Source organism: Mirounga leonina, unplaced genomic scaffold, assembly GCF_011800145.1.
Source record: "Mirounga leonina isolate KUSES-001 unplaced genomic scaffold, KU_Mleo_1.0 Mir_201, whole genome shotgun sequence".
Classification (NCBI taxonomy): Eukaryota; Metazoa; Chordata; class Mammalia; order Carnivora; family Phocidae; genus Mirounga; species Mirounga leonina.
The window spans coordinates 20,789,960-20,808,563 of record NW_023270504.1 but is presented as its reverse complement, the minus strand read 5'-3'; the positions used below and the strand labels follow the sequence as shown (position 1 = coordinate 20,808,563).

Sequence of the window (18,604 nt, the reverse complement as noted above, 5' to 3'; positions counted from 1 at the left end):
TAGAGAGCACAAGCAGGCAGAGAGGCAGGCAGAGGGAGAGGGAGAAGCAGGGTTCCCGCCGAGGAGGGAGCCCGATGTGGGGCTCCATCCCAGGACCTTGGGATCACGACCTGAGCCGAAGGCAGCCGCTTAACCAACTGAGCCACCCAGGTGCCCCTGTGCCGACCACTTCTATTAGTCTGACAAAGAACTCAACAAATATTTGTTAAATAATTTCTAAAAGGAAATAATTTCCTTAGACACTCACAAAACCTCCCTAAAAATGGAAATGAAAATTTATGTAACAGTTCTTATCCTTAGATCCTACAGCTTAGCCATTTGAATGAATGAATGGTATTCTTGTCCAAATTTTAAATCCATGTAAAAATTTTAAACCGATGTTAAAAAAACAAACAAACAAAACAAAAACCCACAGTACTCCTTATTTTTGGAGAATGAATACATTTCTGATCCCTCCTAAAAGCAGAGCTCCAAGAAAGAATTTCTGGCCCCACTGTATTACTGCCTGGAAACTGTGATCAGAGTGAAAATCTTTCCTTTATTAGACATACAACAGAAACATCTTTATTTTAGTAGGGAAAGTTTAGTTTTTAAAACTCTGTATTTTTACCCACATCCTAATACAGAGATTATTTCTTGACCTCAAGCCTCTTCCTCTAACCCCCTTATAAGAACTTCCTCTCAATACTACTTCCTTCCTTCCCAGGATCTTCAGTATCTCCCTCTCTGTAGGGTCCTTTTTTTTCTGCCTTTATGACAACACAATTTCTCTCAACTTAGAGAAACACAGTTTAAAAGTTGAATGATTCTGTTTTTACTGCCATATTCTTTGAATGTGATCTGTAACAGCTGCCTCCACCTCTTATCACTACTCATTCCCTTAACTCTCTACACCACGGACTTCCAATCTATGACTCAGATGAAATAAATCTACTGAAAACGGTCAATGATAATTCCTTGCTTTTCTCAGTTCTTGTGCTCTTTTTTTTTTTTTTTTTTTTTTTAAACATTTGATACTCTTAACCACTATCCAAATGCACTGGATTTTCATGGCACCATGTGACCTTATCTCTTTATCTATAGCCAGGATAGCTTTTTATCTCTTCATTTTACTGGTTCCCCTTCCTTCTTCAAACCTGGATGGATATTTTCCAAGGCTTCCTGAGTTCTTCTTTCCAAACCACCCTTTAAAGCCTATCAAATCAGGGTGCCTGGGTAGCTCAGTTGGTTACGCGTCTGCCTTCGGCTCGGGTCATGATCCCAGGGTCTTGGGATTGAGCACTACGTCGGGCTCCCAGCTCAGTGGGGAACCTACTTCTCCCTCTACCCCCTGCTCTGCTCTGTCTCTGATTAAAAAAAAATAAAGCCTATCAAATTTTATAGCTTCTACTATTATCTTATGTAAAAAAATAAGAAATATGTAAAGTTCTAATCTAAGGTCTCATCAGTTTCTACTGCAGTTATTTCCAACTGCATCTCCTGGAAAATGTACTGCTACCTCATCTAAAATGTCATATACTTAACAGTGAACTTCTGTTCTCTATTAGGGGGAGTTCATCATTCCATCAGAGAGTGTCTAACACACAGTGCTAAGTATTATGCACTGTAACACTCTAAAATACTACTTTCTTAGAAGCTTATGATATATTAAAACATGTCTGACTTGATTTTATTCCTAGTTTAGTATTATCTTAAACAATTATTCGGCATTATCTTACATCTTAATAAATTAACGCCAATTTTGCTGTACTATGCCCAAATATTGGCCTTCCTATTAAAATTTACTTGATCTAAAGGCTACACTAAATGCCTAATATTGAACTTTATAAAAACAGAATTTAAATTCTCCCCCCAAAACGTCATAGGATCAACCAACTCTTTCTCCTTTCAGTTGTTTCAGCCTGCAACGTTTCTGTTTGTTCATTTTGATAAATGAACAACTTAAAAGATGGCAGCTTAAGTATGAATTTGGATAATGGGCAAAGAATGAAACTGAAAATCACAGTGAGAAAAGTAACAAAAGCACAATTCCAAAAGATCCTTTTAGTTTACACAATTAAGCATCTTCTATTTAGCAGTTACTCTCTAGGCTTCTGCTCTCTACAAATCTCTAATCATTAGCAAACAATGTTTTGGCACAACCAGACAGTCTGAGAGTTCAAATATAAGCTCTATCAATACTAGGTGCCCTTAGGCAATTTCTCACAAGTACAACAGGAAGAGAACTTACATCACTAAATTATTTAAGGATTAAAGAAAATAATATTAAATACATGGAATAGTATTGGGTATGTAGATGCTCAGCAAATGTTAGTTCTTGCCCTTTAAAATTATTTTAATAAAATGCTTTAGTCCCTTAAGGTAATATAGCTATGTTTAAATGGCTGTAATATATAAATCTATTAAAATGTAGTATTTCAAAATAAAAACTGATACATTAATATAAAAGAATATGTGGAAATAAAACACCAAAACAACCACACACTGTTAAACTGAAGAATAAAAACAATACAGACCCTTTCTATGTCCTGGCAACTAGTGGAAAATTACAGGGCTGCAGCCTTATTCCCATTTCCAACCCCCAATCGTATTGTTCGGCTTCTGCTACTTAGATATATGTTAACTAAAACAGTAAGTAAAAAGGAGCTAACAATTTGGTAATTAGATCACATATACTTTTGCTGCTGTACCAGATCCTCACTCCACTCCCCCAGTCCAAAATCAAACACTGACAAACATATCTAATGAATGCAAATCATCATGAAAGACATCATGATGAATGCTCAGAAGTTTATAAGAGGGCCTCTTCTAGCAAAGGGATTACAATTTAGTTGAGGAGGTAAACTACATTTACATTAAAATCATACACATATACACCTCTCTGGCCTGTAGCTTATCAGGAAAAAGTATAGGAAATAGTAGGAGCTCAAATCCATCTTGAAGAATTAGAAGAATTTTGACAAAGCGAAAGAGAAAAGGATTTTCCAGAATATAAAAGAAATAACACATGTTAAGACACAGTCAAAGATGCCTTGTGCGACTGACTTTGAAAGAAAGGCGTTGAGGCAGAAAGAAGACAAAAGGGACTCAAAGGAGACAACATTAGGCAGATACCATCCTATGGCAGGTATGAAATTCCAGGATGAGAACTATAGAAAACAAGATACTTCTGAGAGCACTTAAAGGAGGGTGACATGACAAAATTCTATTTCAGGAAGACCTCATTTACCTCTGTCACTGTGTTCTGACTCTGCTAATAATAAACATCTTCAATACAGAATTATGGGTAATAAAATATTTTCATTTACTGTGGGATGGTAACGGAGGTCCAAAATCTCTTATCTGAAAGCCTAAGGCCAGCCATATTTCCAAATTCAGATTTTTTATGGTATTTAGAAAGGTGAACACAATGCACATAGCACATCACCTCTGCCTGGGTCCAGGGCAGCACTTGTTGACAAACACATTAATATTTTGTGCAGCAAAACATATACATATTCCCATAAAGGGGGATAAATGAAGACTCCAGATAGTCTTACGTTGCTTCAAGTCAGGTTTTCCACCAAATGAATTAGCAGAAATAACTTCGTTTTGAGAGCTTTTTCATTTTAGAATTACACATAAAGGATTATAGATTAGAAATGCTTTGGTCTAGGCCCTTGTCTAAACTGGTGTTTGGATCAGTGTTAATGCTACTCTAAGTGCAAGCCAGGGTCTCAGGAAAAAGAAAAAAGAGCAAAGGACATATTAAAAATAAAAGGTTTTTAGCAACATCTGTCGAACAACAACAAATGGTAATAAAGATCTTACAAAGATCTTTAGATTAGCACAGTGGCCAGGAACTCAAATACAGTTCCCTAAAAGCCTCTACTAAGGATTTTGTAGCTTTACCTACTAGAGCATTAGTCCCTTTTAGCTAATCCTTCTTCTTTCACTTTAAAAGCAAAAACCAGAAGTCTTCCCCCGCCCCCGCCCCGGGTGGAAGGGAGTAAATAAAGTGCACATTAAAGCTAGATATATCACATCTACTTCCAATTAAACAATATAATTAAGATGTGCTAAAGATTTTTTAATGTAATTTTATAAGCACACTGTTTCCCTTAATTCCCTATCTTCCTGTTTTTGTCTGTTGTAGTTTTTACAGCAGGGTCAAGTCTAGAACAGTGATGCCCAAGAGAAATATTTAAGCCCCAAATGTGAGTCATGTGTGTAATTTTAAATTTTCTAGTAGCCAGATTTTAAAAAGGAAAAAGGAACACGTAAAATTAATTTTAATACCGTATATACTGTATTTTATCTAATCCAATATATCCAAAATATTTTTATTCATGTAATCAATACTTAAAAATTCATTAATGAGACTTTTATGTTTGTTTTCCTACTAGGCCTTCTTAGTATGTATTTTACACTTCAAGCATCTCTAGTTAGAGTAGCCACTTTCTGAGCTCCACAGCTATGTGTGGCCACTGGCTACCATAATGGACTGTGTAGGATTAGAATTTCATGGCGATGACTATACAGCCTACAACAAAATTAACGTACTCCTTTAGATTACATCTCTGTCCCCTCTCACACCTGCTGTGACAAGGCTACCCTATACCCTTCAGGCTCAGTAAAGCCACAAAAACAATTAAGTGTCTTCCATTTGGTCTTTCCTCCCTCTTCAGCTATACTATACTTAATTCTAATACAGGTTAAAATTATTTTAAAAAAATGATTTCCGATGGGAAAATATTAATAATGCTTTTTTTCAGCTTTTATCACATTTGAAAGTTTAAATTTCAACACCAGCTGAGACTTATAAGAACAAGGACAAAGGCATGATTCTTTCATTTCTTTTAGGTTATCCCAACATTACAACCAGTTATATTAATAGATAATCCATACCTGCCATCTCCTTGGCTCTCCCACTAAGAGAATATTCTAGATTGACCATGTACTAATAATGGTTAAAGCTGATGGTTCCTGAGAATCTTTACTCTGCTTTACTGTATGTCTGAAACTTTTCATAATTAAAAAAAGGGGAGGGGAAGATAAGGTGCAAGTCCAAGGGCACCTGAATAATAATAATAATAATAGCTGTCATTAACAAATGCTGTTATCATTTTTGTTGTTATGATGTGGAAAGCAATTATAAGAATCCTCTGAAGAGATTAAGGGATCAACAACTTAAAAAATCTGATTGTGAGACTTTACATCTAAAGAACCATATATTTCCCTTTATACAGAGTCCAATGATTACTTTCTGAACTCTTATTTCCTCCCATTACTTTTGTAGCAGTGACACTTCTATTAGAAAATGGCTTTTCCCCTAAATATTTCTCTTTTACCAGCCACACAATCTCTACTGGGCAGAAGAAACACAGTGAAAAAGAACACACTGCTTTGTCTCAAAGAAAAGCACTATTACATTTCTCATACCCAACAAGTAACAGTTTTGGACAGGTTACTAGGTTTGTAAATATGGTTTTAGGCCCCTTATGTTTAAAATAACAACACAAATCCTGGTTAAAGCTTGCTTGTACATTCTGAACCCAGAACAAATGAACCATTTTAAGCGATTCCAAAAGATTACCCTTATGCTTTAAAAGTTGAGCCAACACTAATTAAATCTTCTGGCAGCTTTTGAGGGTGTGCTTCGCTGTATTACCTCAGAGTGGTTTAATTAGTTAAACTGAAATTGGGCTTCTGTCACTTCTAAAATCTACCTCCAAATCTGAACCAGAGTCTCCAGTGGTTTCAACTGCTTCAACCACATTGTGGTAGGGATTTAACTATTCTGAGGCATTCCCAAATATTACAAACCACACTGAGAATATAGGCTACAACAGGAAACAGATGTGGGTTAACCAGAATATCTCCACAGAAAGGAGGTAATAGCAAACGTTCTATAGATATCACATTTGGTTTTTTGAGCAGTTTCATCAGCTTATTAAATGTCAAGACAGGATTACCCATGAAATTTTGGAATGCAGCCAGGCTACTACCGAAGTTGTTGCTATGCAACTTCACTTGACTAGACACGTTCAAGAAAGAGATGACAACAGGACAACCAGGCACCTATCATAAAATGAGCTAGAGTGGGAATACTATGACATTCTAATTATGCTCACAATGAACCATTCCTCTCTAATGTTCCAGCCAATATCCAAAACAGTAAATTAACATTTATATATAAAGAGACAATGGGGCTCATTGGAGGCTGACTGATAATAGGGTATAAAATATAATTTCACAAAAATGGTATTTTTAAAAATGGAATATACATCCATGGAAAGAACAGCTCAATCATGCAGGATCTCACTGGGGTGACAAGTAAAGAGAAATGCTTTGGAACTGGCAGGGAAAGTAAAGAGATGCCATGCACCTGTGTAAAAGAGCATAAGGGCAATCACAGTCCTGCATTTACAGCCTTTTAACCTAGGTTCAAGTAAATACAAGTGATTTTTAATGTGAAAAGAGAAATATCAAAGTTTCATTGGGTAGTTTTATTTTTTCAAGGAGTCATGCTTAGAGCATTAAACAGCTGCAGTTACTATGCTCTTTTACAGACAGAGCTAAGAATTGCTACTGTGACCAAAGCTTTCTAAAACCAAAATTACTCAGGAAAACCAGAAAATTAACAGATTTTCAGTTCAAGGCATCATGATGAATACAACTCCACCTTGGTCAATTATATTCAACTGCTTCATGAGACACTTCTGAGAGTGCCACTGTCCCAGGGCCTTCAAAAAACTCTAATGCAGGAAACATGTTAACAAGGGAAAACTGTTCTTTCCTTTCATTCTCTTCAAGCACAACTAAAATAAAGTCTATTTGGAGTCTGAGTAGAAATAATAATCAACACCTTATTATTGAAAGGCAAAGTACTCCAGTACCAGTGAGTATGCCTTATGTTCAGATATTGGTTTTATTTATTTATTTTTATTTTTTAAAGACTTTTTTTTAAAAGTAATCTCTCCACCCAATGTGGGGCTCGATCTCACGACCCTGATCCAGCCAGGCACCCCCCAGATATTGATTTTTAAATATTATTCTTCAGGAGTGCCTGAGTGGCTCAGATGGTTGAGTGTCTGCCTTTGGTTCAGGTCATGATCTCCAGGTCCTGGGATCGAGCCCCTCATCGGGCTCCCTGCTCAGCGGGGAGTCTGCTTCTCCCTCTCCCTCTGCCTCTCCCCCTGCTTGTGCTCTCTCTCTTTAAGGGATAAATAAAATCTTAAAAAAAAAAAAATACTATTCTTCATTAAACAGAACTATGGCTCCTTAGAGTAATAGCTAATTCCAGGGCTGAGGCAAGATAAATGTAAGATAAAGCTGAATATATTGTTGTTCCAGAAAATGCTTTAAAATAATGGAGGTTCCTTGAAATATAGAATCACCACATGATCCAGCAATCCCACTTCTGGGTATATATCTAAAAGAACTGAAAACGGGATCTCAAAGAGATATTTATTTGCACATCCATGTTCACTGCAGCATTATTCATAATAGCCAAAGGTAGAACCAACCTAAATATCCTCTGATGGATGAATGGATAAAGAAAATGTGGTGCATACATAAAATAAAATATTATTTAGCCTTTAAGAAGAGAATCTTGTTATATGCTACAAAATGGAGGAACTATGAGGATGTTACGCTAAGTGAAATAACCCAGCAACAAAAAGATAATACTGTATGATTCCACTTTAGGTATCTAAAGAAGTCAAAATTTTAGAAACAAAGTAAAATGGTGGTCACCGGGGCAGGGAGAAAAAGGAAGTTGTCTGACAGAATTTCAGTTTTGCAAGATGAAAAAGTTCTAGAGATTTTATTGCACAACATGCATATAATTAACACTACTCTCTGCTTAAAAATGGTTATGATAGATTTTATGTTATGTGTTTTTTTTAATCAGTGAAAAGGTCACAGGAATCAAGTTGAAGGGGCTACTAATGCCAATTTTGGGACAATTTTTGCAACAATACAATAATGGAATATAACTTTATAATATTCTACAATTTTATAGAATAAATACCCATGGTTCCATATTAATATACATATGAAAAACTGAATAGAGGAGAGGGAACAGCTCTTCCTTACAGGAAAATTCCAATTAATAAATATAATAGGCATAATGGAAATCGTATCAATGTTAATTTCCTGGTGTTGATAATTGTTCTGTAAGTATGTAAAATGAAATTGGCTGAGAGATCTATTATTGCAAATTTTTTGTAAGTCTGAAATTATCTCAAAATGGTCTAAAAAAAGAGGCAACATAGCAAACACAGAAAGTACTGTATTAGGAATCAGGAAATTGGAATTCATTCTTTTTTTTTCCTAAAGAGAAAGTTCTATGACCTTAGGCAAATAAAAGAAACAAACTAAGCAAAAAGCGTCAAAGAATGCTGAATTTTAGGAAGAGAAACCTAGGGCAGAAGGAACTAATGTTTCTGTGAAACATTATACCTAGAATGTGAGCATTATACCTAGAAACCATAACTAATTTTATGAGAACTAAAACCAGCTTTTTTTTTTATGCAAAAACAGTTTTGAAAACCCATGAAACAGGGCGCCTGGGTGGCTCAGTTGGTTAAGCGACTGCCTTCGGCTCAGGTCATGATCCTGGAGTCCCGGGATCGAGTCCCGCATCGGGCTCCCTGCTCGGCAGGGAGTCTGCTTCTCCCTCTGACCCTCCTCCCTCTCATGCTCTCTGTCTCTCATTCTGTCTCAAATAAATAAATAAAATCTTAAAAAAAAAAAAAAAAAAGAAAACCCATGAAACATTGTTTACTTACTATCTTGAGACTAATGAAATCTATTATGGCATAGGAGGGGTTTTTTCATATTTTAAGAATAACACTGTAGCTAAAACATAAAAGCAATATTACAAATCTCAACCAAATATAAAAACCCAGGCATTAGTCAACCCAAAATCAAAAATAAATGAACAAAAACAAAAAACTCTGAATAGGGGTGATATTAATTACATAAAGCCTCTAATTTCATTCCTACTCAGAAACTCTAGAAGCCTGGAAAATTTCAGAAGCTCATAATTATAAATGAAATACTAAACAAATACCAGTCTACTGAAAATCTCACTACAACCAAAGGAATTCTAATCCTTCTCCAAGATTTAGTTATTTCAGATCAAATCTAACAAAAAAAATTATAGTACAATGAATGAATGAATGGGAAATCTATGCGTTCAACAGAAAAATTATATAACCTGCATTGTAATATTCTTAGAAGGTCTAAAATTTTTTTTTTTTTAAGAAGGTCTAAATTTTTAAATTGTAAACTACATTTAAAGTGCAAAAAAAATGGAGAAGCCTTTCTTCATTATGGGTAACTTTAGGAATAACTATTACACAGAATCTTCATATAGCTGGTGATAATTTTAAATAATTTTAAATTTAAGTAGGAAGTTAAAAATACTTGTCACTTTTAACTGCTCAGTGTTTTGCGAAGTCCCTCCCAAGAAGTCCCAAAATTGTGGTCCTTGCAATTATTTGACTGCCTACCCTTTCCAAACTCTAAAAACAACAGTAAAAATAAAATCTCTATGACCCCTGTAAAAGTATAATAGTTTCCCACCTATAGAGTAATAACCTCCTGAAAAATAATGTTTTACATGAACTCCTTTAGTAAAAACATTTAAATGCTTGGCTAATTTCAAACAACAGCTTTAAACATTTATTTAAACCTCCCAAGCATGTTAATAATGGAATAGCTTGTATACAGGTCAATACAAAATATAAACAAATATTACAAGGAGAAGTTGCTTTCAGTAAAACTGAGTTACGAAAGATTTTGAACCCCCAACAGGCAAGTTTTCTTTAGTTAATAGGGATTCAATGCACCGTAGATAAGGAAAAATTTAAAGAAAAAAGAAAATATTCATGTCATCTGAATATAAATTTCCTTTAAGCAACTCTCCCAAGGCAAATGTATTATCTGTTCTTAATCTAAAATAACGCAGTTAGTACAAAAAAACACCAGAAAATGTTATAACGGGAAGAAACCTAAACATCATCTGGTTTAAATGATCTTACTGGTCAAAATACAAAGACCAGATGATTATGTGAATTATCTAAGGTCATTCAGTTAAATGGAAAAATCAAACAAGAATTAAGGTCAGGGTCTACTATTACAAAATGTTTCAATAAAGATCTAGAGATTACCACTCATAACAACTAAATACCATTACCAACTGTAAAGAAGCTAACTTCTCTTCTTAAGAAAGCAGGACATTAAAATCAGCACTCTTTTACTTCAGGAGTACAAAAACCAAAGGAACCTAAAAAGGAAGTTTGAAGCTAAAAATATCTCCACATATATTATATGGTTTTATACTAAAACATGAGAAGGGTAACAACAGAACATTTTTAAATGATCCAAGAGCAAGTTCAAACTTAGTCACTAAAATAACATGCCTGAAATTTTTCTAATTTACATAGATAAAACTATACCAACTCCTAAGTGAGGCAAAGCATCTTGTTTGGTGAGGCTCTAAGGGTTTGTTGTGGCATTTCAGGAAAGCATGATTATACTCATCATCAAGCAAGTTTCTCTCATTATATATGTCCAATAATTTTTTAGAGCCAGACAAAGTAGAGTGGATAATGAGACAACAGGGCATATAATTAGATGATGTACTGCTTTGGCTGCTGTAGATTATAACAAGTTAAATAATGTTGCCTGAATTGTACATCAAAAGATAACTTTCAAATAGGAATTCAAAAATATGTTATCAGAAAATACACCCCAAACAGATGCAAGATGATATAAAAGGACAGCACCATGCTTATAACTCAATGAATATAGGCCCCTAATCCAGGTATTCTGTTGAGCTGAGGAATCTAATGATGGTGTTTATCAGTATCATTCTTCAGTCTGAGGAATCTAATGATGGTGTTTATCAATATCATTCTTCAGTTACAATATGCCAGGAACAAATGAGGAAAAATATATATTCACATACATTCATATAGTGTTGTGAAGTAGTAGAAATGGGCAAAGATTCAGGTATTTAGGCTCATTATCTTGAATATTTATCTAAAACTGAAAATAAAATCAATTTTAAGGAGCACTGAATGTTATAAACTGGTAAAAGATTCAAAAGGAAGTACTTGTTGGTACTTGTCATATAATCAAAAGAGCTTTATCTCAACAGCAGATGATTATATTATTATAATTTCTTAAGAAAGAATTAATCTTAGAAACGATTAAGAAAAACCATAAATGGGCCCTTGTGTACTTTAACAGACTTTCACAATACACAGGCTAAAGATGCCAGACAAAGAAATTACAAAGAAATATTAGGAAATTAGAAAAACAAATTAGGATATTGATAAAATAGAGGAAGTTGTCATGAGGGGAAACTGTAGTCCTACAATTACAGGCTTAGAATATGAACTAGATCATTCACCAATTGTCAAGTTTTCAGCACATATCCTACATAATAATACCCTCTTTATTCAAAATTTCTTTGTACTTAAGGCTCTAATAATCTGTTTCCCAAAGTTGTGCCAGGAATAATTAAATTTGGACAAAAACTACCTATGGACATTATATTCTCTAAAGCAGGGAAATTTATAGTGAGAGACTAAAAACAAATCTACATGCCCTTAAAGTAGGTAAGAAATCTCTTTTTATCTATAACTAGTAGGTGTTGTTGTGTTTGTCAGAAGCTCAGAAATGAAAGAAGGAAAAATGAAATAAAAAGCATATAATAAAAAAATTGTGAGAAAAATTTGACAATGTCATTTTCAATAAAACCAGTGATTCAAAACACAGTGATTAATTTTGTCAATCAGGTAAGTTATATATAATGAGAAAAGCATCCTCAACATCAAACAAAACAAAAAATAACCCAAGCTGATGCAACATTCTTAACTTTATATAATGGCAAGAAAATGCTTTAATAATTTATAAGTCTTTGCTACTGAAAAGCAGTATGGCATGCCCTCAGTGCAACAGACGTTTTTGGCAGTGAAACCTGACCAAGAAAAATACAAATGTTGTTAAGACACAATGTGCTTCTGCCTACTGTAGGGTCTTATAAAATAGAAATAAAGGCTTATTTGATGATTGTCCTATCAGAAAAACAGAAATGTTCCTTTCTGCTAATGCTTTAGGATTATATAAGGAAGCCCCAGAACACTATAGTAATACTCGGGTTGGCCTAGGGGTGGGGAGTGGGGGGGGAGTTCAGAGCAGACAAATAAATAAGAAGCTTGTTTGTAAAAGGTGATGAAATTATTTTAGCATAATGAGTAAGAAGCATCAACAAGTACCAGCATGTACCTTTTATATAACACCTACAGATAAGTGGTCACTATCATCTGACAAGTAGGGAAATCAGATATATCCTAACAGACACACTCTCTTTTTTTTAAGATTTATTTATTTATTTTAGAAAGAGAGAGAGAGAGCGTGTGAGCGCAGGGGGAGAGGGAGAGAGAGTCCCAAGCAGACTCCTTGCTCAGCATGGAGCCCGACATGGGGCTCGATCCCACGACCCTGAGACCACAACCCAAGCCAAAATCAAGAGTAGGACGCCCAACCAACTGTGCCACCCAGGCACCCCTAAACACATCCTTATATTAATGTGCCAGCCAATATTATGACTATCTTTTTAAAAATGTGGCATCATTAGCAATCCCATGTCCCATCCCTCTTTGCAGAAGCTGGTTATAAAACCTTAGATAAACCTGTTTGTTCTTTCTGCAACTCTGCACAATAAAAACCAAATCTGAAACCTGCAGCTCTCCAGTATACCCAGCATCTGGTTATATCACCATATCACCATGTTCAGAAAAGGGAGTGAGAACCTGATCTAAGGAATCTCCACTGAGGGCACAGATAGCATAAGTGGATGAACATTCTGAGCTCTTCCCATAAGACCCAGTCAAAACAAAGAGTTTCCTATGCCTTACAACTGCTACATAAAAATTTACCAAATCACAATCTTTTCTTTTCAAATGTACTATAAACACACATAGGGCAGTTTGATCCCAAGTAAACTCAAAGTCTTCCAGAAGAAAACAGGGTTATACAACTATTATTTAATATTTTCTTAGACTCCCAGGAAAAATCAACTTTCATTCTTGGACATGACAAAAAGCTGGGAAGCTTTCTTTCTTTTTTTTTTTTAAACTGTAGTTGATACACAATGTTACATTAGTTTCAGGTGACTGGACAAGTCCACTGGGAAGATTTCTTAAGAGGATGGACCGGAAGGGAGCACATCATCACTTAGACCAGGGTAACATCAGTAGTTAGGATCACCTGCTACATAACGAAAGGCTAGCAAATAATCTCTTTAGAAAAAGAAGCATTTAAAAAATTATATATTTTTCCCAAAATTTTCAAGTTCACTATATTCAACCTACTCTCAAGTAAAGTGAGATGAAAAGCTGGTTGTGGCAGTTGCTCCTATAATCACCATTAGTCTCAGAAAGAGAAACTAACAGTTTTTCTCCCAATTATGCAAGATTAATTTAGATGAAGAGCTGTGCTCTTTCCTTAATAAGCCGTATACCAAAAATTTTACACATCATCATAAATTAAGAAGAGAATAAATAACAATACCTGCTCTCTTTACTTCTCAGATGTGTCTATGAAAAGAAAATGAAAAAAGTACTGATGCTCAATTAGAGAAACTTCATCAGAATCTCCAAGGGAAAGAACAAGAGGAGGTCTTTGTATGTATAATCTGGTGGAGGTAGATGTACCACTAACCCCAAATAATGTCAAAAAGAGGACAGAGAGCAAACCTGGAAGAGGAGAAATAGATGTGAAAGGCAGGCTTTTAAGGATGCAGGTACCACTCAAGGAAGAAAGAAAGAAGGAAATGAGGAAGTGACACCACTGCATACACATGTATATAGCTCAAGAACACAGAACAGGCCAGAATGAATGCTAATTTTAAGATCTGTACTTACTGCAAACCAAGAAAATAAATCCTGTTTAATCAATATTATGTGTTGTTATATAATGTGATTCATTCTTATTCTCATTGTCACTCAGAACCTCCTAAAGTTCTCACTTGTCTACCTAAATCCCTCCTAAACAATTTGTGATTTTGAATAAATTTGTTATCTAAAGTACTGAAAGTGACCTGAAGTGTGGAAAATAAGACATAAAAAATTCCCAGTAAGAAACAAATGTCTCATTTACAATCTAATCGGTCATAGTAATAAGCTTAAAAAGATACCAAATATAGAATTTTAAAAATCCCTACAAAATAATAAATCAAGTGTTCTTCACTTATGTACAAAATTCTCATAGGACATATGAGCTTTAAACTGTTTTTCTAAGAGTAGTAATACCTATACCCTCATGTATGGTCCAAAGCTGGTCAACAATACACATTTGTGAACTGCTCGGAAATGGGTGTGCAATTTGTACTCAGGCTGACCCAAGTAGGAAGCTAATAGCCTGTCTAAAAGAAAAATGAACCCATAACTTTGGTTTCATTAGCACTGCACTCTAAGCTGTTAAAGATTCAAATACTAACTTGGATTTAAGGGGGAGGGAGGCAGTGAACACTAAGAGGGAGGAAATTTGTATAGACAAGTCTATGCAAAATTTTCTATTAATGCAAACCAGCTGCATGAATAAGAAATGCAGTTCTCAGTATTTGAGCCTTGTGGAATACTAATGGGTTTTTCTATTCCAAGTTTCCATTCTGAAAAGAAGGCCCTTTAATTCATTATTCTCTCGGAGTCCCTGGCACTCCTAAGAACTACCTTTCTAAAATAATGGCTCTGGAGCACAAATTATGTATCTGTTAGGAGATATGTGCTGTGGCTCTGAATAGCCATTCCAAGCCATTCCTTATATGACAAGTCACGCATCCCCAAAGAAATACTGTGAAAGAAAGGATGTGAGCCATAAGTAGGTGATCCATAAGGCCTCTAGCACAGCTTAACTCAAAGTTGTGAAGGTTAGAGTTCATATTCAACATCTAGGTATATGCCATCTACAAAGCACTGTGATAAACCACTGATTTATTGTGATTCACCACTGGTTGTTTCCACCATAATTCTATCCTGATTGCTACAACTTAATTCTACCATATGGTAAATATTTTCCCCCAAGCTGTGATGAATTAATCTTTCTCCTACACAGCTCATAAATCAATTTAAAAACTGTTTGCATGTAACCACCTTAATACTGAATATATGCCACCACCTGCCTCCAACACCAGTGACAACAAAAGTTATACATGCACATATGGGCTTTGCTCTCCTGACAGAACTACCAGCTCTGCCAGTATAATATTTGATTTGTACAGAAACTGTCTCTAGGAAATTCATACAGTGGCTTTATCCATAATGAGGAAAATCACTCACATAAGCTTTTAGGACTGGAAATAGAGGAATATCCATTTCTCATGCCAATATAGCTCAGAAATCTTAGGGGGTTCAGTGGAAGACAATACATAATCCCTAGCATCCTGAAAGTTGAATAAAATTTCTGTACAAGATACCTCTGGCACCCCAGACAAGAGGCAAGAATATCTGCATCAAATTAACATCAACTTAAAAACCATTATAAAACTGGTTTTAAAAGGAAAAAGCAAGAACAAACCTCAATTTTGTCTGTTTTGGCATCTCCCCAGTATATTTTGCCTTCATCATAATCCAAGGCTAAACCATTTGGCCAACCAAGAGAAGTGTTAACCAACACTACTCGGTCGGAACCATCCAGAGCTGCTCGCTCAATTTTCGGAATTTCTCCCCAGTCAGTCCAATACATGTACCTGTAGAAGTATACAGAAAATGAGCTAAAAACAGATAATAAACTGTAACCTTCAGATATTCTAAAGGTCCACCACTCACATTACACTGGTATCAGTTAACACCATGGAAGGAAAAAAAACAGGACTTAAACATACTCAAAATTTATGTTTAAGACATAATAGCAGTATATACATGCTTGTAGGAAATTTTCAGATCAGTGTTTTCTAGAACTGATCATAAAAAATGCCTTCCAATAATGATTCCACTTTTAGTTATGTTTCTTCAAAATATTTTGTGCTCCTTCCCACTAACAGTCATCTCTTTTTCTTAACTTTTTATTTAAGTAATCTCTACACCCAACATGGGGCTTGAACTCATGACCCCAAGATCAAAAGTCGCATGCTTTTCTGACTGAGCCAGCCAGACACCCCAGTCACTTTTTCTTGCTGGCTTCTCATCTCTGACACAAAAAGGCTATCCCAGTAGTAATATTCAGATGACAAACTGAATTCCCAAAATAACTCTTTCTGTAGTGCTCAGTAATTGCTGTGGTTCCTGGGAGTTTAAGTGATATACACTGAAGTGATATACACTGAAGTGTAATAATTTGTCACTATGTTCACCCTTAGAATGAATCTCATAGTAACAAATAACATTGGTGAGTATACAGAAAGCTGTGTTTTTCCCCAAACTGCGGTCAGAGTGTTATGACCCCCAAAAAAATTCAAGTCATTCACACAATTTGGGATATAAAAAGTTAGATATATCCTTTACCATATCATTCTAGAAGAACCAAAAATGGGATGAAATTAAATCTTCTAGGGGAAAAGAAAGAGTTCTGAAAATAATTTCTTTCCACATTTTTCATGGTCATGATGCAACCTCAGCAAAATCTGTAGCCAACACCCAAGTCAGCAAGCATTGACTTAATTTAGAAAAAGTATTCAAAACAGTCAAGGAAAAAAAATTAGCAATTCTTTAACTTGAGATTTTATTCCAATCACTATGTTCTAAAAATGAACAGCCACTGATGAGCTGTTTATTGAAAACCAACACATACTTCATATTGTTTTTGTCAATGTTTTCAGGAACCTGTAGAAAACAGAAACACCAGGCAAAATTTTCTATCAGCAGAGCTTCTTACCCAACCATGGGATCTAACACAATAGCCCGGGGTTCCTCTAAGTCCTCTGAAATCAAGATCTTCCTCATGGTCCCATTGAGCCTTGTCACTTCTATCCGATCAGTGCCTGTGTCTGTCCAATAAAGATTTCGGGCAACCCAGTCAACAGCAATGCCATCAGGATGCGCAATTTGAGCGGTGACCACAAACTGACTGCCAGATCCATCTATGAATGAGCGGCGTATGGCCCTCACTTCATCATCAGTCCAGTAGATATAGCCTTCCACAGGATCATAATCTATGGCAATGGCATGACGGATGTCTTCCAACTGTAAAACAATGTCTGTGAAATCTGGTGTATCCAAAGAAATGCGTCTCAAGTCTGTCCTTCGTGCTAAAAGCAGTAATTCAGTGGCACCTAGAACAATAAAGTGAGATAAATGAAGAAAAAATTCAAAACCACAGGCAAAATTTAGTCACTCTAAATAAAGAATGCAGAACTTCTTCAGGAATTGAAAAGTAAAGGAGTATAAAAGGATACTCAGGGTCCATCTAGGGTGGAAATGGAAAGTAACATAGTGAACCAGGAATAGCTTGACTATGAGATCAAGCTCTATAATGGCTCAGCTCTCCAAATCAAGTTTTGATTCCTTCTCTGGTTCATTTGTTATATAGCCCCTGAAATTAATAACAGCTACTTAAAGGTATAATGAAGAGTGACTATGTAATGACTAAGAAGTTGAGTAGCTGAGTATTAAAGGAAGAAGGAGACACAGGATATAGGTCCTTTGTTTGAGAAGTATGTTTACAAAGGTAAATGAATCCAAGACAAAGATCTTTTGTGTTTGATGAGAATGTTCTAAAATTGGATTGTGATGGTTTCACAACAGTAAATTAGTTAAAAACCACTGAACTGTACACTTGAAATGACTGAAATTTATAACACGTAAATTATATTTCAGTTAAGCTGTCTTAACAAAGAGAACTATAGGGCAATGCTTGACATAACTAATGACAGAGAGAGCTATGGTGAAGGAAAAAGCAGCTGCAAAGAGAGGGAATCAGATAAATGTAACATAATGGTTAAGAGTAAGAGTTGTAGATCTGACAGAACTGTTGGATTCAAGTTCCTATACAAACTTAGGCAAAACTTCATCTCTCTAGTTTCTTCATTTATATCTCACTGTGAGGTTGCTGTGAGGATTAAATAAGATCCATGTAAAATTCAGAAATGTACTGAACATATAAGTATTTGATAAATATTAGCTAATATATTATTACTATCATTAGAAAAGAAACACCTTCAAATTTTTATTTCACTGAGTTTTAAATCAGATTTATTTATGAAATGTTTTTTTTTTTTTTAAAGATTTTATTTATTTATTTGAGACAGAGAGAATGAGATACAGAGGGCATGAGAGGGAGGAGGGTCAGAGGGAGAAGCAGACTCCCTGCCAAGCAGGGAGCCCGATGCGGGACTCGATCCCGGAACTCCAGGATCATGACCTGAGCCAAAGGCAGTCGCTTAACCAACTGAGCCACCCAGGCGCCCTATTTATGAAATGTTTTTAACTCAAAGTAGTATTCAATAAAAAGACAGCTAAGAATGAGGACATTAAGCTCAATCTTTTTTTTTTTTGTTTTTATTTTTTAATGTTCAAGTAAAGAACCAGTAAAATCATCTAACTATAAAAGATAGTAAGCAAGCTGACATCTGAAAGAGTGAAAAAAGATTCCCAAAGAAGTGAGTCTA

The 18,604-nt window shown here is 35.3% G+C and overlaps 1 protein-coding gene across 2 annotated transcripts in view; it reads right to left on the bottom strand.

Annotated features, from left to right (window-relative positions):
- LRP6 (LDL receptor related protein 6) overlaps nucleotides 1–18,604 on the bottom strand; it is a 178,402-nt gene that overhangs the window by 57,657 nt on the left and 102,141 nt on the right. For both annotated transcript variants that reach the window (XM_035028204.1, XM_035028206.1), the window contains 2 exons: nucleotides 16,873–17,269; nucleotides 15,577–15,748 (listed from right to left, as the gene is read on the bottom strand). In XM_035028204.1, coding sequence (XP_034884095.1) covers nucleotides 15,577–15,748; nucleotides 16,873–17,269 — 569 coding nt within the window. The remainder of the gene's footprint in view (nucleotides 1–15,576; nucleotides 15,749–16,872; nucleotides 17,270–18,604) is intronic.